General features: G+C 42.2%; 1 protein-coding gene across 6 annotated transcripts in view; it reads right to left on the bottom strand.

Annotated features, from left to right (window-relative positions):
- plxnb2b (plexin b2b) overlaps window positions 1-24,300 on the bottom strand; it is a 127,497-nt gene that overhangs the window by 33,127 nt on the left and 70,070 nt on the right. For all 6 annotated transcript variants that reach the window (XM_069528163.1, XM_069528165.1, XM_020079062.2 and 3 more), the window contains 12 exons: window positions 10,312-11,435; window positions 9,712-9,900; window positions 9,486-9,611; window positions 8,301-8,401; window positions 6,750-6,876; window positions 6,081-6,240; window positions 5,073-5,184; window positions 3,585-3,696; window positions 3,104-3,205; window positions 2,397-2,492; window positions 1,765-1,852; window positions 689-870 (listed from right to left, as the gene is read on the bottom strand). In XM_069528163.1, coding sequence (XP_069384264.1) covers window positions 689-870; window positions 1,765-1,852; window positions 2,397-2,492; window positions 3,104-3,205; window positions 3,585-3,696; window positions 5,073-5,184; window positions 6,081-6,240; window positions 6,750-6,876; window positions 8,301-8,401; window positions 9,486-9,611; window positions 9,712-9,900; window positions 10,312-11,433 — 2,517 coding nt within the window. In that variant the 5' untranslated portion in view covers window positions 11,434-11,435. The remainder of the gene's footprint in view (window positions 1-688; window positions 871-1,764; window positions 1,853-2,396; window positions 2,493-3,103; window positions 3,206-3,584; window positions 3,697-5,072; window positions 5,185-6,080; window positions 6,241-6,749; window positions 6,877-8,300; window positions 8,402-9,485; window positions 9,612-9,711; window positions 9,901-10,311; window positions 11,436-24,300) is intronic.

Here is a 24,300-nt window from a genome sequence, read left to right on the forward strand (position 1 = left end):
ATGGTGGAAATCATGGAGGCCACAACAACCTGATTTTATGTTGGTTTAACCTTTAATTTATCATCCGTCAGGAGATATAGATTTTCCAGCACACCCCACAAATGCGTGATTGGATTGAGATCTGGGGAATTTAGAGGCTAAGGCTCTTTGTCATGTTCCTCAAGCTATTTTTGAACTATTTTTGCAGTGTTGCAAGATGTGTTATCCTGCTGAAAGAAGCTGCTGCCATCAAGGAATATACGGTCACTACTTGGTCTGCAAGAATATTTAATTTAGTCATGGGTTTCAAAGTAATTTCTATCAGCCACAACATCAAAACAGGTAAGAGATTTTACTGTTGTGGCTGCATACTGAACAGTTTGAATAGGAGTGTGTATGGTCACAACCTCTGTCACATTGACGCTTCAATACCATTACTGATTTTTTTCAATGACAATGAGGCACCTACAATTAAGTGGGCAAAGAAAGAATTGATCCAATCTAAACGTGCAGATCGGCTCAAAGCGCCCTCAAGGAGAAACAGCTTTTCAACCTACCTGTCAGTGAGGAGGAGAAAAAAAACATGGCTGATAAAGTGCTTTATTGCAAGCGCCAAGTCAATGCTTTTTTCGTCGCCAATCACCAGTCTTTAAAGTAACTACTGTTTCCAGTGGTGACACAGAGAGATGAGAACAATGTAAATACTCACATCGGTGATTTGGGGGTTGGGGCACTCCATGTTGTGGGGCTCCTCAGAGCCTTGTTGTGCACTGCACAGATTCTTGTACACACATGCCTTCTGCTTGGTGCACCACACACAGTTGTACTTTGGGTCTGCGTTCTTACAGAGGCTGCAGTCCTCCCTCCCCATGGAGCAGTTGTACAGGGTGACTAAATGAGCGGGAGAAACAAACTGATTAATATTCCATTATCACTCCATTGTTTCTAAAAAAAGTTGCTTGGATCAAAGTTGAGGCGACACATTTTTATCTAAAATATTGGTATCTGGAATGTCACTCAGTAGAGTTCATATCTCCACCAAGGTCTAACCTTATGAAACCCCATTTCAATTCACTAGATCTGAATTTCTATTTGGATCTGCACCAAATTGCACATAAATATCCCTCCCCTAAACACGAATTAATTTTTTTCCATCAAGATCCATCTATTTTTCTCTATCTCGCAATATTAAAGGAAGTGAAAAAAAAATCTTGGATGTGCACCAAGCCTTAATTGGTTCCTGACCCACAGTGAATCCTTCGATTACCTGGTGGTAATCTCTTCAGTGGTTTTTGCATAATTAACAGACAGGTGGAAGTAAACATTATTTGAACTGGTGCTAGTGCATTAATAACTGGTGTTTACACCACATCTTTTGTTATAGTACCATTATCATGAAAAGTATGATAATTCTGTAAGAATATTTATTTTCTTCTCCATTGTTAACCCCCTCCCAAACGTTACCCATTTCTGAAACAATCTACTGTGAAATGCTTGTATTCTGAATTTTGAAGAGAGATCTGTGATCAAATCCAATAACTTTGTTTGTAATTGACAACATGATATGAAACCCATTCTACTTAAACTACATTAGCTCCTCTGAATCCTTCATATCCTGCAGAAACATACAAGATGATACAGTGATTACAATTCATTTTCTGTTTAATCATCTATTGTCTATCTAAGGTAGCTTCCTCGAGTCTAGTGGAGCCCCTGTACTGGGACTAGCGGTGCACACACAGGGCAATATAAATAAGATGTCCACATTAAAATGTGCGAGCGTACCATTCAGCGTGCTGTCCATCTTCTTGCCTGACTCCTTGCTCTTCACGTAGAAAAGAACATTGGTCTCCGGTGACTTATTGTAGGAAAACTAAGAAATGAAAATGAAAAAAATTAATTATTAATACAGAATGAAGTGATTAATGGCACTTAAGCTCTAATCAGCAAACAATGTGGGCTGCTGCTCCCCCACATGCCAAGGGGAAAAAAAAGAAGGAAGGAAAAAATGATACCGAGTCTGGCAGGTTTTCAGCAGAAGAAATCAATGTCGGAAAAATAACATAGCTGGGGGCTTGGCACTGTTTGAGCCTCCCAATCACAGATTTTACTATGTTGAGAAGGACCGAAAATAACAGTGAGGGGTGTCTGACCATTAGAGGGCGATATAGAATATCAAAGGTACTGTGGAATCCAGTGATGTGATTTCTAAGTTTGGGACACTGGTGTGTACATATTAAGTTGTACTTTGATAATCAGGTCCACAAATTAGCCATGGTTCAAGTACCTGCGTTGAGTGGAGGGTTAATTTCCCACAAACTGTCTGAAAAAAGCTCGGTAATGGAACAAAATCAGCAGTTCAGCATGAAGCAATCATAAAGTTTAGTGTCAAGCATCCGGCAAACAATCCCACTTACGTTGAAGCCGCTGAAGGTATAGAACAGCGCGTTCTCAAAGTTGACGTCTTCCTCCACATTCCTCATGAGCTCAGTGCCGATGGTGAATGTACGCCCCTGGAGAACCAAAATACAAAATAAAAACAATAATAAAATTAAATACTGTTCTCTGATCTTCTTTTTTCCCTCATCACAGAGCAAGAAATGTAAAAGACTATTCTTGTGTGTGTAGATATAACCGTGCCATCTGTTCCCACCTGGAGAAATGTAGATTATCTTTCCTTGTCACAACGTAAAGCGTGTGTGAGAGGACTGGTAGTGTTGGTAAAGCATGTTTTCGGTGGTAAGACATTTTAATTCTGTACCATCCAGTGGATTACTAAAGCCTGCAGAGGTGACGAATAAAAACATACATAGATCAGAATGTAAATTGATTCTCGATGTGAGAACACTACAAAAATCCATAGGGCTGTTTGACTGAGAGCCTCTTTGTGCCTGAGTTACACTGACATTGGTTCTGCAACTTGAATGTTATGTTTTTCTCATTTTATCAGCTTCTGCTCATGTAACAAATTATTTTTTGCATCAGAAAAGTCTCTTTTGTGTGTGTGAATAATTTTGTATGAGATGGGATTATCTATTAAATCACTGTTGCGACCACTCGGTTCAGACTGGTCCTAACATGAGACCTCAAGACCTCTTTAAATTCCGTGCCTGTGCCACTTTACCTGGCAGACCTCCAGATTGATCCCCTCGAAGCTGATCTGCGTCTTGTAGCCGACGGGAATCAGCACAGGATCCGGATTCTCAAACTGAGGACACTTTGCTCCCTGAGAAGGCGTCAAAGAAAAATCAGATACTCCAACTTTCAGTCATTTACATTTAAATATGCCAAGCACTTAGCGGACACCCTCTCATCTGCAGCGACAGATAAGTGTATCGCTGCAACATCTGCTGACTTGTGAATTGATATCCTCCACCCTTCCAACATTTGTCACGCAAGATGGTAGCAGCTGATACCAGGATTTGAGTTTTTTATTAATTTTCAGGGGGATTTTGGATCGCTGCGGCAGCATGTCATGTGTGGTGATTAGATGGGTCTTACTAAACTTTTCTGCTGCACTTTCCCAATGTTTTATCATCACACATGCTCTCAGAGAAAAGAGCCCGTGACTTGCCAGGGATGCGTTTGACCTTCTGGAAACCAACCTGGCGGTGCTTGATGATGTGGGGGCCCACCACGCTCTCGTCCATGTCGCTGCAGGTGTGGTCGTAGACGTTCCACTGGCAGCCCCACTGACTGGCCACGCATGACATGCATCTGAAAATACAAACAGAAATAAGCAGCGAAGATGAGAAAATGCTTTTACGCACACAATTATTCAGGAGCAAACACACACACACATAAAAAAACACACACAAACAAAAATCCAAAACATGCAAACTCATCAAAGATCGTCCTGCACAAAAATCCATGCTGCTGACAACCAAATAGATCTCTGCAACTTCACATAAGCAAAACTCGTTCATCACACATTCCCCGGCATGAAAGAAATGAAGGGGGGAAAAAAATTCAGGAAGAGGGAGAGAAAAAAACGGCAAGATCGACTTTCATTTTTTGATTAATGAAAAGGAAACGGAGGCAATTTCCTCGGCTCGGTAATAAAAGCAGGAGAGAAAAATGCAAGAGGTGCATTCAAAACTACCATGCATCACAATTTACAAACAGAGCCTTGATCTCTCATCTGTTTGAGCGTGGTGATATGTTTGCATCAAGGTTGTCAGTGGATACTGTGTTCAGTGTCACTGTGTATTTTCAATGAGTGACAGAGCAGAACTGATGGATGAAGAGTCTGACTCATTGGAACCTTCTGTAATCAAGGTCTGCATCTTAATGACTGGCAGAACAATACTAAGACACGGGAAAACTCCCAAATCCTAGAATCTTGAGAATAATGGGCAAACACCTTCACATTAGCATATTTTAACAGGATGGACAGGAGAAACAACAGTAAGGTACCAGTTTGGTACATATAAAACATATTTTAATAGCTGTGTGCTACTAATCCTGTATGGAAGTGATGATTGCTATCATTGCATGTATGATAGCTAGTTTTGATATTGGCCCACGAAATGAAAGTCTTGCATACGATACACATCCTCACTTTACCAGTGGGACTTTCCAGTGTGAAATATTACCAAATTGCTGACCTTTTAGCTTTCTCTGGCTCACACTACTCTATTGTAAATCACTTCTTCGACAATGAAGAAGAGATTTTCAGGAAAAGAAAACTGCAATTTTGTCTTGGGAAACTAACTGTCAACACAAGGTGTCAGATCAGTATATGAATTTGAATACTTGGCGAAGCCCAACCCGGATTTTTCGGCAATATCCGGTGCCGGTATCAAAACATCTCTGTGAGGGCCCAAAAGTCTGAGACTTTTGATCTCACACCTTTGGGCTTTGTCAGACTTTCGGAGTTTTGTATACAGCACTGATATTCCTCCTAGTCAAATTATCATCATCGCAATATTACTAATCATATTGATTTGATCTGTTCTGTATTTTTGGCACTGATGATACAGGAATTATGATCAAGCAATGTGATACAAAGTATTGTCATGTACCAAAGATAAAAGCCATGAAAAATTTTATAATTATTTAAAAGGAAATAATAGAAAAAGAGTCTGACTCACGGTGTGTTTTCAGATTTTCTCACTGTGGCAGCACAGCTGTAGAACTTGAACTCCCGTGTAGAAAGCTCCACAGTCTCATTGACAAACACTGTAATGGCCACGGCAACAAAGTCTGGAGGAACAGCAAAGAGAAGATGAAATGTATTTACATTTACACAATTAAGACCAAGAAGTCTGAATATCAGAGGCTCCCAGTTCATAATGAGATTTGTCGTTTACGCATCTGAAGACCTACCAGCACAGGAAGGATAAGCTCTGACTCACATGACCTTTGAGTAATTCAATATGACCAAAAAATGTAATATTTAAAATGAAAACGTTGTATTAATCACTGAATTAACCTGTTAGAGGTTATTCTGTCAGCGTCAAAAAGTACAACCAACGCTTTCGGGAAGATTGCTTAGTAGTAATCTACTTTAATATTTGCTCTTTTAAACACAGACGAGGAGCTCTCACTATTTTGCATGTTCACACTGAACCAAAACAAAGGCGACATCCTGCTGCCCCGGAGTGAGATTTCAGATAGCACTGCCAGTGTTCTGGAATCAGAGGTGTGATGTGTAACACAGCAGCGTCGGTGTCTATCCCGTCATTCCGGTCCTGCCTTTTACACAGATGTCTATCTGGCACTGCTGCTGAAAAACGGTATGTGCTCATTTGTTTTTCCCAGAATCGCGACGCAGAATAATAGTACATTTCTGACTTGAACAGGCTGTGGAAAAGACGCATCAGACAGATCTCTTCTCCTGATGCGGATGATAAATGAACAGAAAAAGAGGCAAGATCCACCTTTGCTGATCTTCTAATTTTGCAGTGCAAAAAAACAGAATATGCAATTTCTCAAATTACCTCAACCAAGTGACATGGGGCTAAATATGAGCCTTCTGGCCCCTCAGGCTCTGTAGCACCAGAGCATTTGCTCAACATTAGTCATAATAGGGAACAGCAGACGTTTGCCTTGAAAGAGGATGAAAAAAAAGGAGGACAGCTTCATTGTAAAGGATGTACCTTGGCCCTCAGGTGTTTGTGGTATATGTGAGGGTTCGGGCAGATTGCAGGAGACCTGACCAGTGTCCGACATGCTCCCTTCACTCTTGAAAGACTCGATGGTGCAGCGCAGACGATCTGAGAGCCCGATGGTCGGCAGGGAGGGGATGTTTATCTTCACCTGAACAGAAGGAATATACACAGAGCTACGTGAACTGCTGAGAACATTAATGAGCAGTTTTGCATCATAATATTAGTTGATATCAAAATAATTTCTCTGCTTGGTGTGAAATTTAAACCTTCGGCATAGAAACTGTTTCTGTTCCAAAGGCTGGGGATTGATTGAGAATAAGAAAAGTGGGTGAGGCTGGCGGAAATACAGAGTGAGTCAGAGAGGGAGGGACAGAGAACCAGTCTGGAAACACATAAGAGAGGCTCTCCATCTTCAGGCTGTGAGCACAATCAACCAGGTCAGTTATAATAAGCCAGGATGGAGTTTTTTAGATGGATCAATACAGAGTAGGAAGTGCAAGAGCCCGGATCTCTGATTCACAATGAAAACAGTTTATTTCACAGTGCATGTTTGTGTGACATGCAGGTAAGTGGGTTTATGTACCGCGGAGCGAGGGAGACAACGACAGGTGGCGAGAACAAAGGCAGGAATGAGTGAGAAGAGAGGCAGCTCTGTACCTTCTGAGTCTTTTTGCAGGAGAGGTTCGGGGGATAGAAGGAGACAATCTTGACACACTGCTGCCTTGGGCTCCACAGCCAGCCATTCTTCTCCTCTGCCCGCCGGCAGTCAGACCTCCTGGTACACCTTCAGACAAACGATGAATAAACTCCCATCAGCCTCCACTCCACAGCCCCCAAAACGCTTTCACAAGGTCTCAAACAAAAAGAAACAAAGCCCACAGAGTCCAACAAATTTTCAAAGTGCTGTTGTGAGTAACAAGCCTCTGATCCAAGTGACTTCAAACAGGGCTGATGCAGATTTTCAAAATAAAGTTTTGTATAGATATGTCAAACAGTAAACAGACTTATTGGTGGCACGTTATGCAGCAAATGTTTAGAACTAAAAGCAACTTCATTCAAAATGCATTAGTCTCATTTTTAAGTGAAAATAGAAAACACCCCCTCATCGCCGGTTCTCATCTGTAAGAATGTTCAGGGGAAAACAAGCAATTTGAGGCCATCAGCATTAGCTAACCCTAACCTTCAGGATTCCTATAATTTGATAACAATGATAATTGCTAGAGTGATCAATAATGAAAAAAAACGCATCTTTAGTTTAACTAAGTAATGGACACAGGAAAATAAGGTAATTTATTGAATTTTATTCAATATGTATTCATCCAATTTGTGTAATTTCACTCAGTTATGTGCAATATCCTAATGTCTGTTTGTACCATATTTATCTATTTATTCTAAATGTAGATTCTCTTTGTTTAGACTGTATCTACAATATATACTATACATATACTATAACCACCATTTATTTTACTTCAGATAGTTTAGACCATCTAAGGAAACCCATAGAATTCTAAATTACATTCCTTAGCTGGATGCAGCATAATTTCTTTCTAATGTGCAGACTATCAATAACCTCAAGTGACACAACTGGTTTCTGCTTTTTTCCTGTTCCTGATCACATCCCAGTCAAATGCGTGACACACACCACCCCTCCTTCGCTCCTTCCCTCCAGACTCTGATAAATATAGGCTGATGAGAGTAAATTGCACAGAGTGCCTTCACTGCATGAGGCTGACAAACAGCTTTAATTCCTTACGGCTGCACGAACAACAGGAGATGGAATATAAACACTAGGGGGTACTAAAAGTGACTGCAATAAAATACTGAACAAATACCCCGCTGTGTTTTACAGATGGAATTGTATGTGTGGGTGTTTGTGTTAGTCTGATGCTGTGTCCGTATATTTGTAAAAAGATGTGTGTGTGCGTGTGTACACTTGTACTTAAATATTTGTGAGAACCATTTTGAGCATAGACCGATGGAGGGTTAAGACTTGCTTTTAGGGTTAGGGTTAGGCATCTAGTTGCGATGGTTAAGGTTAGGGTAAGGGGTTGGCAAATGCATAATGCCAATGAGTCTCCTCACTAAGATTGGAGTACATTGTGTGTGTGTGTGTGTGTGTGTGTGTGTGTGTGTGTGTGTGTGTGTGTGTGTGTGTGTGTGTGTGTGTGTGTGTGTGTGTGTGTGTGTGTGTGTGCGCGTGGTCCGTACCGGCCCTCCAGCACACACCAGCCACAGTAAGGGTCCCTCATTTCCACACATGATTGGCAGTCTTTCTTTTGGCGGCACGTCTGCACTGGCACCCTGGTGATCTACAACATGAAATGTGATCTGATGAACAGTGCACTTCTGAAAAGACATAGCACAAAGCATTTTCAATGGAAATGATTCTGCAGCATATGATCCCTCCAGGTCTGCTCCGCGTATTAAATTAATAAAACAATTCCCCCTTTCATTGCATTGGTAACTTGTTATTTCTGCATATGACAATTAAGCCTTGAATTGATATTCATCCAGCGTAGGTGGTGTCCGACTCTCTCTGTAACTTTCCAAAAACAGACAATCGGACATCCACACCAACCAAGTGCATTGATTGGCCAGGTGGGCTTGAGATGAGCATGGGCAGGATTTAAACTTTACTCTAACATAATGTAGCCTTGCTCCAGATATCCAGATCACGACGAAATTCACAATTCAAGGCTCCATATGGTATAAAAATCATAAAATACTGTGAAAGGGGCAGTTGTCCAGTATGAGACCTTTGATACCCTGATACTTCAGCTGATAATATTTATTTTTTTCACTTTCTTTAAAATTGCCAGATGGGGCATTTTTCAACATATTCATTGTTTTCTCAGAGTATAATTTTTGGGTCTTGATGGAAAAATATGACATTTTGGGGACTGATATTTCTGAGTGAATGAAATTTGGTGCAGATCCAAATAAAAATCTGGATCTGATGAATTTAAATGTGGTTTCATACGGAGACTTGTTGGAGGTCTGCACTCTACGGAGCATCCCTCTAGCTTTGTTTGTTTTCTGTAAAAACACATTGAACTGTTGGTTTGTAAAACAGGAGGAAGTATAATCAACATCCTTTGTGGTAAAAACACATTTAACAGCATGTGTCACTGATACAAAACTCTAAATAAACAAAGAGGACCTTTTTCTGTCTGAATTAAAATCTCATCGAAAAGATGAGCCTATATAAAAATCAATGCAGTTATTAACATTTAACTCTGACTTTAGACCTCAATATAAACCCATACATAAATATATATATTTGTTGTATGTATATTGGGCTCTTAGTGCTGCAAAAACAAAGGTGACTAATTGTACTGAGCCAGAGTGCCTCCCGTGTGGACACGTGTTACTGTATGTATGATATCTGTATACCTTTTTCTCAGTAGTAATGTAGAGGTGGCTTTGACTGCGGTCAAAGAAAAGGTTTTTGTTGACCTTCTCTCCCATGGTGTTGCCGGGAGTCGTGCTGTACACATGTGACTCCGCAGCCAGGTGTGCCTGGACAGAAAACAAAATGTCAGATATTTATCCTCCATCCTCCGGGTGAAAGTTTGAAGGAAAGAGTAGAGGAGAGCAGCATATCAGAAGACAACTCCACCTTGAAGACCTCTCCCTGGTTGTTCCCCAGGAAGGCAACAGTATGATCATTCTCCACAACGACGGCCACAGCAGTCAGAAGGCTCGACTTGGTCAACACTGCGTTTACCTTCAAGGCAAATTTGGGCTTGCTGGCCAGAGGGGAAGGCAGAAAGTCAGCACCACACTTGAAGTCTTTCAACTGCTCTTTCTGCAAAGAAAAAGCAAAGAGTATAAGATTGATTGCACACTGGGAGCACCAGACCCATCCATGGAAGCGAATAAACATGAGCTTGCTGATTGGTCTGGTTTCCAGGCTGAGGGCCAAATTCTCTAGAGGGACAGATTTGGCCCTCGGACTGATATTTTCCTACCATTCCTATATGGTGTTATCCTGGATGAGTTGAGGGAATTGGGAAAGGAGCGATGGAGGAAGGGAAATGTGTGAGGCAGAATATTTAGACAGAGCAATATAAAGGATCTGCAGAACAAAGTAAACACTGTGACATTAAAATAAACAGTGACACGTCTGTGTATTATTGATTGTAGCAAAGGGATTTCTTATTCCACTCTCACATTTGTTTCATTTTTTTTTATCAGATAACACAAGAGAAACTCTTACTGCAATTGTTGACGAGCAGAATTCATCAGTTTTAGATGAGTAGGGGATGTCCACAGCGGGGAACCCAGAAATTTTGCCTGAATCACTGTAGCAGGCGCGGATAATATCCACGAGACGCTCATTGATGGAGTTGAGCGGGTACATGCAGAGGGCAGAGTCGTTGTCATCGTCGTCCACACTCGCCACCATGAACAGGACCTTGTTCCAGGAGTGGACCGTCCCATACGTACCTGATTCAGTCATGACGCGCGCCAGCTCTTTTCCCGGAGAGGCCACATATGCAGCTTGGACTTTGTTGTAGCGGTTATCTGAGCCGCAGTTTAACTGGAGCTCTGTGTGGGAGTAATAGTGAGGGTCGTCTTCACAAAGACGAGACACAAAGGTCAAGTTTTTATTGTCTGTACCGTCAAGGGTCCGCGAAAAGAGGAAATAGACAAAACCATCCTCTTTGAAGGCATGGCGGAAGTCGTGCAGGTACTTGGGGACAAATGGCGTCGTCTGTACCGCAGATGCCTCAACGATGCTCTCAAATATGACCCACTCTCGGTAGTCCTGAAGGATCCTCGTGCTGATGAGTTTTGTGCTGTCCAGGCTTCCGTAGCCTTTCCCAACTAGAAACACGTTGAAGCTGTGAGCGTCTTTTGTGTAGAAGGACATGATGCCTACCACGTTCACATTATCCTCTATGCTCGCCACATAAGTCCTCTCTCCTTTACTGTCACTGTAGTACAGCTGCTGCTCCACGTTGGTCAGGTTAAGGAGCGAGCAGATGCCTCGGTAGCGGCTGCCACAGACTATAAGCGAGCTGTTGGACGGGTGGACCAGCAGGAGCTTGTTGAGATTGGGCATGAGCTTCGTGTCCTGGCAGGCCGAAGCAGGAGGCGTACACGTCCGCGCGTCCTCTTTAGGGCCGGTCTCGGCACGGGCCTCTAGGTGCAGCGATGGCCTCAGCTGGAAGATGGTGTTGACTGCTCCCAGGTAGATGCGGCCAGTCTGGGGGTCCTGGACCACATTGTTGATGGGGGTCTCAGAGGTGAACTCCAGGACGCTGCCGCTCTCCTCCTGAGCTTTTGCGATCGACTGGCAGAGGAAGAGGAGGAGGAGGGAGACCCAGCTTGCCATCTCTGGAGGGAACAGAGAGGGAGAGGTTTTATTATCAGTGAAGTAAATGCAGTGATTAAATGCTCATTGTAGAACATGTCTGCATTCATATGTTCATGATGCAATCACAAGGTTTAATGCCACAATTTGACACACTGTGAAATGCACTTATTCCTTTTCTTGCAGAAAGTTAGATTAAAGGATCGATACCACTGTCATGTCTGCACGATAACACTGAAAATGGAGTCAGGAGACTATTGGCTTAGTTTAGTGTTTTGTACAGATTAAACAGAGATACAATGTCAGTGAGCTTTAGAGCCGGGCTACCTGCCTGCACTTATTTTACTCTTTGCTAGTAGCTGAGGCTGAGGAGTTAGAGAAACTAGAAGGTTGGTGTTTGATCCCCAGCTCCTCCATTCTGCATCCCAAGGTGTCCTTTGGCAAGATAGTGATACCTAAATTTATGTTGTTGTTTCCTCTATTTTTATTCAAGAGACTTTTTGATTTCACAGTCATATTTTGTTATACTCTCACAGGACAATTTACTTATCTAGCCAACACCTGGAATTCTATTGGTTGTGGAATTCAGACAGACTTGTTGCAAGAAAAAAATACAAGCGCTGAGAAGAAATCTTTGAACAGACATTTCACACATGCACAGGTTAAGTGTGAGAAGAGGGGCTGAAGCTGGAGGAAATCTGAACACAAGTAGGATATATTTAAGTGAAAGCACACAGTTCTGAGTGAGAGCATTACAAATCTGGACATGGTATCAACAAGTTCTGTATGTATATGTGTGAATGGGGGAATGGTAAAACTGTACTGTAAAGTATCAGGACTAGAAAAGCGATACATAAATAGAGACCATTCACCATTTACACTAAATATCTGATGGCTCCATCTTCACTGCACAGATATGAGAATGATATAGATTTTCACATTAAATTGTAATGTGAGGAAAATACTTTGCCCAAAAACTCAAACTATTCCCCTATAGAGGTTGCTACACTGAATAGATGGCATTAAACTATGCAGATCCATTCTTATTCGATTTGGTAAGGGTTTGAGATATCCTCCTCTGAAATTCCAACAGCCACTCAAATCCTTATGAGGTAAATTCAATTTTGTTTGCCAAGTGTAATACTATGTGAAATCAACATCTTCCACATAAAGCATCACAGTCGATCAGAGTAAGACGGAGCTCACGGTGCAAAGTTCTTTTTGTTCACAGCAAAGTCTGTAATTACCACGTCAAAAGTGTCATTTATGTTCAATTCAAATTTAATATGAGTAATCAGCATTATTCTAAGGTAGCAGCAGGAATCTCAATGACATAAGTAGATGAAATAAAATGGGTTGGGTTTTTTTTGTAATTTAACAAATGAACCCATCAAGAGTAATACTGACAGTTTGAATCAAATCAAGATGTTGGTTTGAGGTATTAAAACAAAACAAAATCTCTTAGTGTAACGCAGCTCTCTGCTCCACTTCTACAAAGAGCATGTTATTTTGGATTTAATTGACTTAACATCAGAAACGATCACTGGTGAAAAATAAAAGTGCTGTGAATGGGGTTAAGGAAAGATTAAGGCCGAGAGCTTGATCTCAAAGCATAACACAATAAAATCCTATTTAAAAAGCTTGGATGCGTTCCAACTTCATTTGCTCTTTGCTTTTTTTCCCCCTCTTCTCCAGCAACATCTCAGCTCAGGAAGTACATAGCTTTGTCTCAGGCAACATGATCTGATAATATCCCTGTAAAAATACAGACCGCATCATGTAACAGCAGGTGTCTGTAGCGTCCTTGCTCACTGCTGTTTGCCCAGGCGGTGGTAAATATGGAACTGCAGGTGGCTTTGACGAAGCTTTTGCCCACACAGCAAATGTGTTGTCTACGTCTGAATGCTGTATCGAGCTCTAACGCTCTCAATAGCAGCCTTCTTCTCATTTCACCTTGACACTCAAGTCCCCTGGAACGTGTCCAATATGAAAAACACCCAATTAAACGTTCTCTTATTATGTTAACCTGTGTTCTGTCACTGGAAATGAGTGGGGGTCCCCATGCCCACTACCCTGTTTGATAATATTTTTCACTTTTCTTCCTCATTTATTACTTTAGTCCTCTACCCCCCTCCCACACCATTTCAGTGTATAAATGCATTGTGCCCTTTTCAAGTCATAGCCTTAAATTTTTCCACTAAAATAAAAATGATGCGATAAAAAAACCCTGTTTGCGTTTATCCAGGACAAAGATGTGTGTGGTGGGTTTTTACAGCTTTAATTAGGAGGGAGGGGCAGACAGCCATGTGCTGAGTTTTAACTCAGAGGAATAGACTTACGGTTTACGGGCACTCAAAATGGGTGGACAAAATAAAAGGAACATCATGGGAGCAATAATGTCGGCTCTAAAGTAACAAAACTTCAATTACAAAGCGGTTCCACTGGTAACGTTGAATGACAACTACAAGCATGTGTCAGCTTTAAGAGGCACCGCAGTCTATCACTTTAAATGTTTGACTTTTCAAGGAAGCATCACAAAAACTGCTCGAGCTGCAAAACGCTTTCGCTGCCTCCAAATGTTGACGACACGAGCGAAACACAGTCGCGCTTCTCACAAAGGGTGGTGGCAAACTGCAAAACGTGTTCACAGGGAGACTGAGGAATGATCACAGAATTAAATGAAGGCGGTGTACCAAAGTTTTCTCTGTAAAAGTGAGCTCCATAAAGCCTTACGCGCCGGGTATTTATTTAGGGCAGGGCTGAATCTTGGCAACAACTTGAGAGACGTTGGAGCAAGAACACATGATTTTCTGCTTAGCCAGAAAAAAAAAATCTATTTAAGCCTAAATAAACTGACTGCATGAATGCACAGCTTGTGATAACAGACGTGTTATTTTTTCGATCATTATTCGAAAATTCTAAGCGCGCTGTGGATGTGAACTTATGAACCTGTTTGTTGCTATTTTCTTACTAAGTTTCAACCAACTATGTTTACTTATTTTATTCTTTTATTTAGGGTAGGGTTTGTAAGTTCTTTCTGTTTTATTCCTATTTGTTGAAGTCCTCTTCACGTATTGATAGCCATCAATAAAATAAGTTGTCTGAAGAAAAAGAAAGAACAAAAAGCCTGTGTCTGTGGCCCCTCGCATTACTGTAATAAACCAGCATGTGCTCTCACCGCGCATGACCTGAGTTTGAGCCGAACAGACCGCTGAAGCAGACACATAATCAGAAGTTAGCGAAAGAGTCACAAAAAAGTTGGCTGCTTCTGGCAGTCAGGGCATTTTCATGTGTTTTGGTGTAGCCTGCTCTTGCTTTTCCAGGATTACCAATCCGAGCTTCATGTGTTGATTTCTATTTCTGAAAAGTTCTACAGTAAAGAAATTGACATATCATACTTTTCAAAGTGTGGGAATTTGATTACATTTCTAGGGTCACTTGATCGTAGTGTTATCCAGTAGCATGACCTTTAGAGACCAAATGAATAAAATTTAACGCAAGTCAAGTATGAAGAAATATTAGTCTCCGAATTACTAACACTTCCTCATAATTGAAGATAAGGTCAAGTAGTTGAGTAGAGAATAACCATTGAAACACCACATCATCTCAAACTACTGAGACAGTGGGTGTTCATGGTGTTTTCCTACAGTCGAGTCGAGTGTACTGAGATCATTTTGGTCACAGAAAGACATTGCAAACTATGCATGCCACCAAAACATAACAAACATTTTAAAACTCTTAAAAAATACCTATAAAGTGTGATGGAAGTAGCATTAAATGAACATTAACATAATGAAGACCTGTCATACTTAAGACCTAGTAGTGCCTAAGATTCTAACATATCTTCACGACTTATTTCTAAAGTTTTACAGCATGCACACATGTTTTAGAATAATTCAAGACTCGGTAGAAAGCTCATATAAGCTGCTTTTTGTCAGTCTGTTAGTGGATGAACAGTTTTGACAAGACAGTTTCAGGTCTGACGTACCACATGACTTGTGATATGCATTTTTTTCCTGTGAGTGTAAACATCTGACCGTGGCTTCATCAGCTGCCACTGAGGTGTCAGCATCCTCACATCATGGGTGTTGTCACATGCTATAATCATGTGGCTACCAGAGCGCCCCACGCATCCATGTGTATCATGTCTAAATATTGAGTGTGACTGTGACTTTAGACAGCAACTGAAGCATGGCCTCCTCATTGAAAGCAGTTCCATTGTGTGCTGTCCACTCAAATTGAAATATTCAAATTTCTATCAATTCATTCAAACCACACAAAAGGTGGATTATGTCAGAAAAGCACATGATTCCTGTGACGAAGCAACTTTCTTATTCTGTAATTTACAACACGGGGACAATCGTCTCAGGGCGCTCATTTAGGTGTCAGAAAACTCCAGTTCCACTCACATCCATCACTACAAAGAGTCGCTTTACAATTCATGCTAATCCTATAGCCAGGCCCCAATCACAAAATAGTGTCACGCATTTTTCCCTCAGATGCTGCATTGTGGGTCAGTGCAAACGAAATTCTCAACATATTTCAAGAGAGCCTGTTTTCTGCTAGGATGTGTCCTTCTGTTACTCTATCACTTTTCATCCTTTTTTCATGGGTTTAATCCTGAACGCTGGAATTACAGAGCCTTCAAAGAGCTGAGGAGAGGAAGACGTCTGGTGGATGCGACACAGGTGGAATGAAGGCCCGTCTCATCCCCATCCAGGTCAGCCCACTTCTCTTTTCTCAACATGTCTCTAAGCCCCTGTCAGAGAACATGGTAACTGGGCACACCATCCAACACGTGGCTATTCTGAATAAATAAGAGAAAGCTGCTACATTTAGAGGCTGCACACTGCATCAGCCTGCAGCTAATGAAGCCTCCAAAGGCCTGTGGTATAAATAATGATGAAACACATCATGTGCTAATGGCACGTCTGAAAAATGGGATTCTGTGAAAGACAATCGCTGGAATAAAACAGCTTGACAGTCGATGGGAAATCTACTTATTTCTCACTCCACAGTAAAGATATTTTAGTTTAATATTGAATCTACAAACTCAAGAGTGTAAGCTGATCATCATTGTCACTGACTGAACCGGAGGCTTGTAGCGGAGGAGCCCCCCTCACAGGGGAATCAGAGCACTGTTGTCAGCTGAGCCTTGATGAACACTATGTTACTTCCTTGTTATAAACTTAGGAAGAGACAGTGAAAGCTACAGAAATGATAATGATCCAATAACGAAGTGTGCAGCTCTCCAGCTACTAACCTAAAATAATTTAAAAAAATCTTATTTTACCAGTTATTTGTTCAATTCATGCTTTCCAGTTCTTCGTTTTCTCACAAGATCCATTCTTGCAATTTTCTCTTTAGTAAGAAACATAAGCTGCTTTCAGACATGCATTGAACTCAGAACATTCTCCTGAAATAAAACAGAGATGTCAGAGTGCAAACGTCAGAGTTGGTTGCTCCACCCACAGCCCGCCTACAAAAATGTCCGGAGAATGTCAGAGTGAGCCCTGCAGAGAACAAAGCAGGAAAAAAAACATTGCAAGGAGGAGCCATACGCGTAGAAGACAATGAAGAAGATGTCAATTTGGAAAGACGAGCTTTGAGAGCTTTTGGTGATGACAACAGACGCCTGTGGTGATGTGCTCTGAACAAAAACTTGTGATTTCCAGAGTAGAATTTGAGCATCATGTCTTTTGTCTCAGATACTATAATGCCTTCATCTAAATAAATAGGGAGTTTACATACCATCAACTGAAATAAAAACTAATGATAAAAACAAATGGTGTGTGGCCATTGTGATGTGGGGAGATTGCAATTCTTTTTGCGACGACAGCTCAGATTTCATGATGACAATACAACTGTTAACGTGTAAAACTTAGTGGCTCATCAGCCTGATCTCCCTGGTGCATTTGATATTGACAAAAATACTGTACTTCTGCTTAAGACATCATCCCTCTCCAGAAAAAACTTCCATCATCCTGCAAGATATCCTGCAGCTTGGGCATAAAAAGCTCAGTTCACTATTTAGAAAAACTCAGCCTCAGGGTGCTTCTGCAGGTCAGAGGAACATTATCACCTCACCATGTTCTCTTGTCTAGTGTTTGTGCAACTCTCTCATCCCCGCAATTACCTCTTAGCCAAGTCATGACCTTCTTAGCTTCATACAGACACATGAAATCTTTCTGTTTTCTCTTGGATGACATTTGAAACCTGCTCAAAAAAAATTGAAGAACAGGTTTCCTTACATAGCAGTCGACATGTAACTGCTGATCGAATCAGTCAGAATCTGTGGCATTATCAGTGACGACTACAGAAACAGTCAAGACTCAGTCAATCGTCATTTTCACCTCCGTTTTTTATCCCTTGGGGGGAAAAATAAACATTAAAGGAAGATTTGTGAGATTCTACATGCACAGACCTGAAAGTAGCACATGGGGGTGTATCCCTGTGTTGGCTCACTAGTGCTCACACAAACACATTTTTTATTGGCAACCATAGCACCACCCTCCCTCCACCAGCCAGGACATGTCTGGACAGGAAAAGCAGCACTCAGCAGAGGAAAATGAAAGATAATTGAAAAATGGCAGGTGTGCACACAAACACACGACACAGATTCATGGGCTTCAGAGACACATGTGCACGCATTAATACGTGCACTGGCACAGTTTGAAGTGCTGACAAGGTAATCCCACTCCGACCACACAGAGACACACTCTTCTCTTCAAACTGCCACGCTGTGTGTTTCTTTGACACAGGGGCACTAAAACCCAGCATGGCAGTCCGCAAGCTGGTCAACCGCTCCTCTCGCCACGCGCACCCCCCCCACCACTATTTTCTAGGACGAAACCCACCAGGAGAAGGTGTGAGAGTGAGTCCGATCGAGGGATCAAGAGAAAAGCCAGGTAGGGAGGGAACGAGAGAAGAGGGAACAATAGGGGAGTGGAATGTGTGTCTAATGATTAGATCCCACACCCAAACATTCGCACAAGTGCTGACCTGGTAAGTTTTGAAGCAGCATGAGTGCTCACTCACTCGTTAATACAGACCGGAAACGGGGCGGATCCCCCATCCCTATATTTTCTCCTGCCGCATCCGAAGGGGAGGATAGGCGGAACGGGCAGCATTGTTAAATGTGAAACATGAAGTGGGAGAGTGTGTAGGACTCGCTTTTTATTTCTCTGCTTGTCTGCCATCTCCTTTCTTTTTTTTTTGACATGCAAACACTCTTGTCCCATCCTTACAGTGAAATTGTTTCATGAGTTGCAATGGGAGGCTGGTGTGACGACGACAATCCAATTTCCATATGAACAATTACCCTGCCGTCAGGGCTGGCAGTTCATTTATTTCAATTTGACTGACTGGGACTCCAAAGCAGCCAGCCCAGCCATTGTATTCAGGGCAGCAGGCGCAGGCAGCGGATTGATGGGCCTCGTCCATTTAACTGGGATCCAGCTGCTCTGGCCTAAATATGCTAACACCTTTAAAGTTGGCCCGTGACCCAAGGACTGTCCTATTAGGCCGTGTGTGTATTATGTGGTGAAAGTGTGCATGTGTGTGTCCCAATTCTCACGCCTGTATGCATGTGTTTCCCTCTGTGTCTACCTGTCACTGGCCTCTTGTGTTTGAGCATTGTGATGTATTACCACAAGTCAGGGGGTGCAGGCATAACACACACACACACACAAACACACACACACACACACACACACACACACCATCCTTTTAGGCACAGCACTTTTCCTCATTAGGACTGATAGGCTGTTTGTGTGTCTGTTTACCGCTCCGTCACCATTTTCAAGGATCCTGCTATCTCCCCTCTGCCAGCTGGACACTTGAGCAGCGAGAGCGCAAACACACAGACACACACACGACTACTTGAGCAGAGCAAACATTAAAATTTTCGTGCACAAATTCACACACACACACACACACACACTGACTACTACACCTATCTCCGCAGCCGACTTCACTGTCTCTTGTAATCTTTCAATCTTCGTTAGTCTGGAAAACAAACACACAAATGCAACCTTTTCTCTGTCTGGGCAGCAGTAGCAGCAGCCGCTTGGGCTTATCTCCCATTGCTAACTGGCCTCCCCTCACCCCCCCAGCTGGATGCTGCCGCTCTCCAGCAGGACGAAGAGGGTTGTTTGCTGTGTGGACACAGCTGGCGGATGTAGGGACCCTGATTAAACGGCCTGGCCTGGCGGAGAAGAGCCACTTTCAGGTGCCAATGGCTCCTCCGGCACTGCCACCACATCCAGACGGCTGCTAATACACAGAAAGTCATAGGGAGAGACGTGTATCCACAAGCTCACTAATCAACTCAACTCACAGTTATGCAATCGAGATCCAACACTGTGGCTGTGTATGAAAACAGCTGCTCACACGGACAAATAAGTAGATTTACTCTATAAAGTTAGAGAAATTCACATTTACAAGTTACCAGAATGAGCCCACAAGCCACAGTTACTACATCTACATTGACATGAAAGTCCACCTTTTAGGAGGGGGCGGCCTTAAACAATAATTTAGGCCGGAAATTCAACTCCATCTCAGGTGACCAGATTGCTTTGTAGACCAATTTATTAAAGCAAGAGCAGGTTGGAGCAATCAATACATGCCACCCCCTCCCCTCGTCAAAGCTACACCCCCAAATCTCATAGACTAACTTCGGGCTATCGTCTCTGCTTCGGCGGTTTATGTCCCCAGCTTGTGAAGACTGAGTTTATGTGCAGAGTGCGCAGGCAGGCAGGTGTGTTAGTGACTGACAGCTACACCGACCAATCATTTTCAGTTCAGTCCTGATGAAATGATTGGTTGTTATTACCACGCTGCCTGGGCCACACAGGTTTTTTCCTCAGATGACTTTATTTATTATTTATTTAAGAGATTTTCAACAAATAAGACAAAAAAGTATTTCAGAAACAACTTACCAAATCTAACACACTCCAAACTTGTTATATATTTGGGAGGATCTGCGAGGGAAAGTTATAGAATACAAATATTTGTAATTGAAAAACAAATATAAAAGAAAAAATGTCATCATAAATATAATTTCAGAAATGGCTTGTTCTTACAGGAGAAAGTGAAGGCTAGATGTATGACATAGTTGTAACAGAAACCCACTGTATGTCATAATCAAATTCATCCATCATCTATACCACTTATCCTTTTAAGGGTCTCTGGGGAGAGGTGGGGTACACCCTGAACATTCGGTAAAGGCCAATAGCTTCCCAGTGTGCTCTCGCACTCTCCCTCCTCTGCTCTGATCGAGGAAAAACAAAAAACTTGACAGCTCCCTGGTTATTACTCCGAACTCTCAAGATCGACATAATAATCAACATCAATAATAGATGATTAATATTATCGTTGATGGTCATTAGCCTGTGGAATCTTAATATATAAAGGTAGGGCTAGTCATCGCAGTGCCACATGCCTGCCAGCCACAGCAGCTTGGTGAGGTAGTCATCATACGCTGGTGACGTTAGAGTCATGCCCGACGCAAGAGGACCGTTGCTCATTCCTGATGTTTATGGCGAAAGCTAAAACGACCCTTTGGCCATTGGAAAACGCTATCGTGCTCCCGTTTGGGCCGTCTGCCTCTGTGTGAGGGAGTTGTAACAGCAAAAAACATTTTTAGCAGTTCAAGTCAATCAATTCATTGATTGATTATCAAAACATGTTCCAACTTAATTGCCTTATCGTTTCGATACAACCTAAAACCTTCATTTCTCTATGACCAGTGACTTGACTGCTGCAGGGAATTCCTTTTTTGCTGCTTCTGTCAGAGTTAGGCTTTTTTTTAAGAACATGTAATGATTCAGTGTTTTGCTGAGGGGCACTTCAGCAGGTTTGAAGCTTTATCTCACACACGCACGCACCTGCGTGCGCACACGCACACACACACACAGACTTAAAACCCTGCTTCCTCTGGTTGGAGGGCAGCTTCTCTAACCCACCCTGAAGCAATCCCCTGCTCCCGACAATCCCCCTCTACTTACATACAGCATACAATCCCTTTCCAACACACATGCAGCCACAATTAAGAAGTCAGGCAGCCAGACTGACTGCTGGGAAGGAATCCATTACACACCTTATTGGTTATAATGATTTCACTTCACCAGCATAAACGCCAATGAGCCATGAAGGTATCTTGTAATGTGGTTTAGTCTCACTACTCGAGCTTTCCTTTGGTTTCAAGGGGAATACTGATCTCATGGTGACTAATGACTCGCCTGCTCTCTTATAGGAATTCACTTGAACAGTAGACAAGGAGAAGAAACCAGTGTGTGTTTAAAGTAGAAGCTTTGGCCTTGAAGAAATAGGTCAACATTTAGGGAAGTATGCCTGTTTGCTTTCTTTCAAAAAGTGAGCTAAGAACAGCGATAACATCTAACACTCATCTCGTGTGAGTATATACCTACATTTAAGACACCTTTAACCTAATGTAGCTTAGCATAAACTCTAAAAACAGGAAGAAACCACAATCATGCATCTGTCAATTGTAAAACAACACAAGTTTTAAGATCTCCAAAGTTAAGCCATAAAGCAAGAACCTGTCAACCTACAAGAGTTGCAGTTTGGTTAAAACTTTGGTGCAAATTCAGACACGCGACACGTTGAGTCTCACAAACTTTAAACAAACAAGTGATCTGCATGTGCAGCAGAGGGGGTGGGGCTTCAGGGCCCTGTCACATGGCATGCTCCAGGAACTGCAGTACTGTATACATTAATATGAACTATCATAAAAAGGCACAGTTCACAATGGAAACATTTACAATGACTGAGAGCAGCATCGCTTTGACTTTTCTGTTTAGTTTGAAACTTATTTCTTTGAAAAATTACAAATGACTTATAAATTCAATATCGAAATGGTCTCTTTTATGCCACTTCCATCAGCAGATGATGAGCAAAGTAGTGAAGCAACATTTTATTTTTGGGATGTTTAGATTCATGTCAGAAAAAGTTAATCTGTAGCCTTGCTTCTGTGAAGTATGATTATTAAAAAGAGTAAACCCTGATGTTCGGCCAAAGGTCAACAGTTTTGACGCGACTAAGACCTGACTTGGATAAAAATTGAAAAAATCTTTAAATTTGTCAGTTTGTTGCTTGTTGTCATAAACAGTTCTTCCGCAAAGCATTACACCTACAGGCATAGTGCACATAAATCTGCTCCTTCTGTTGTGAACCTCTCTCAGTAAGTTTATGCACTCAAGAAACCTCAGAGAAATCCGTTTACTCAGTAATCTGAGAACACATGCATATACATGCACTGTACTAACCTGCTTACCATACACATGCAGCAGGTCAGGGCTCACATTTCTCTCCCACTACCAAGCATTTCTCACCTAATCTCACTGAAAGGATAGATGATGAAACAGAGTGACGACACAGTGAGAGGACACAGACAGAGCTCAGATTCTCTTCACGACACAAAAGCAGACAAGTTCAGACCTGATGTTAAAATCCATCCTGAGAGATCTGATCACAAGTGCAGAGGGTTCATGTGTTCACACTTGACTTTTAATTGCATCCTGAGTATGTTTCCTGTGACAACTTGAGATCAGGTCTCACTTCCTGCTCTGTATGTAAATAATCACGTTATTTGTGCTCGTGAAGACGAAATGTGTTTTACAGATGTGCCTGATGACAATGTTTGAGTGTCTGTGTGTTAGCTCCAATGAGAGAGTGTGAGAGAAGGAGAGTGAGCAAAGTCAGGAGGGGGTGAATAAATCAATGAGCTGTGCAGAAATCTGCCAGGAGGAAAGATTTTACCCATTCAAAGAAAAAATTGAAATCATTATGTTGCGATCAGTGTTCATATTGTGATGGTGGCCACAAACAAATCAACTTATGGTCACTGAGAGGCGTAAAAATACAAGCTCGGAGGATGTGTGTTCACACAGCCAAAAGAACATAGCCACATGCGTCCCCGACCACCTCCGAGGTCTGAGTGATCGGACACATTCAGGACCCCTTTGGGTGCGTTCAGACCTGAACTTAGTGCTGACCGTTTGTGATCAGATCACCCAGGATGGATGTCAAAATCAGATATAAACAGGGTCCAAGGATGGGCAGTGAAAACCAACTTAAACATGACCAAGTTTACAGCTCTTTGTGCTTGTTGTAGTAAACTTTGGATAAAATAAATTAAAATCACTACCTGCAATGATATTTCTATTCCTCTGCCCTGCTGTACCTTTCCCTGTCGGCAGCCTCTTGACCTTCACATGTTCACTTATAAAAGGCAGATTAAAAACCTGGTCACCCATACAAGAAGTCGGCGCATATTCCCAGTGGGGAGCTATTCCTTAAATCACAGGTGGGGTGGTCTATGAGTCGGACGCAACCTGTGACAAACTGTGAGAGAAGTAGAGAAGGTGGAAGGGTGGATAAGAGATGATCGAGGGACAGAAAGCCGGAAGCGGTGGGAGGGCAATCACACATATGTTACTGACTTGAGTCACAGTGGCTCCTTTGTGCGAGCTGGCAGGACCCTGTCACCCTTAAAGATGAGTCACAGTGTGAATGGTGACCGAGCATCGTGATGGTGCAGATATGAGCGTCGGCTGTGGCCCAGAAAGATTCCAGCTCACGCTAATGACTAACCACTATCAGGTAATGGCCTAAAGATTAGACTGCTCTCTTCACATTTGGAGAAAAGGTCACATTTGGAGCTTATAAGGTAATGGCTAAATTAGCTGCAAAAAATACCTCGTGAAATTAAATAGCTTTCAGTGAGAAGGAGTGCTTTCCGCCGGTCATGTAGAGGGAAATAGACTGGGCCACTTTTTAATTAGTTGGATGACGAGAACTAATCACAGGAAGAGTGGACTGTGATAAAACGTGTTTGTGCCTCGACAGAAAATCTAAACCAGAAAC

The sequence above is a fragment of the Paralichthys olivaceus genome, chromosome 7 (assembly GCF_024713975.1).
Source record: "Paralichthys olivaceus isolate ysfri-2021 chromosome 7, ASM2471397v2, whole genome shotgun sequence".
Classification (NCBI taxonomy): Eukaryota; Metazoa; Chordata; class Actinopteri; order Pleuronectiformes; family Paralichthyidae; genus Paralichthys; species Paralichthys olivaceus.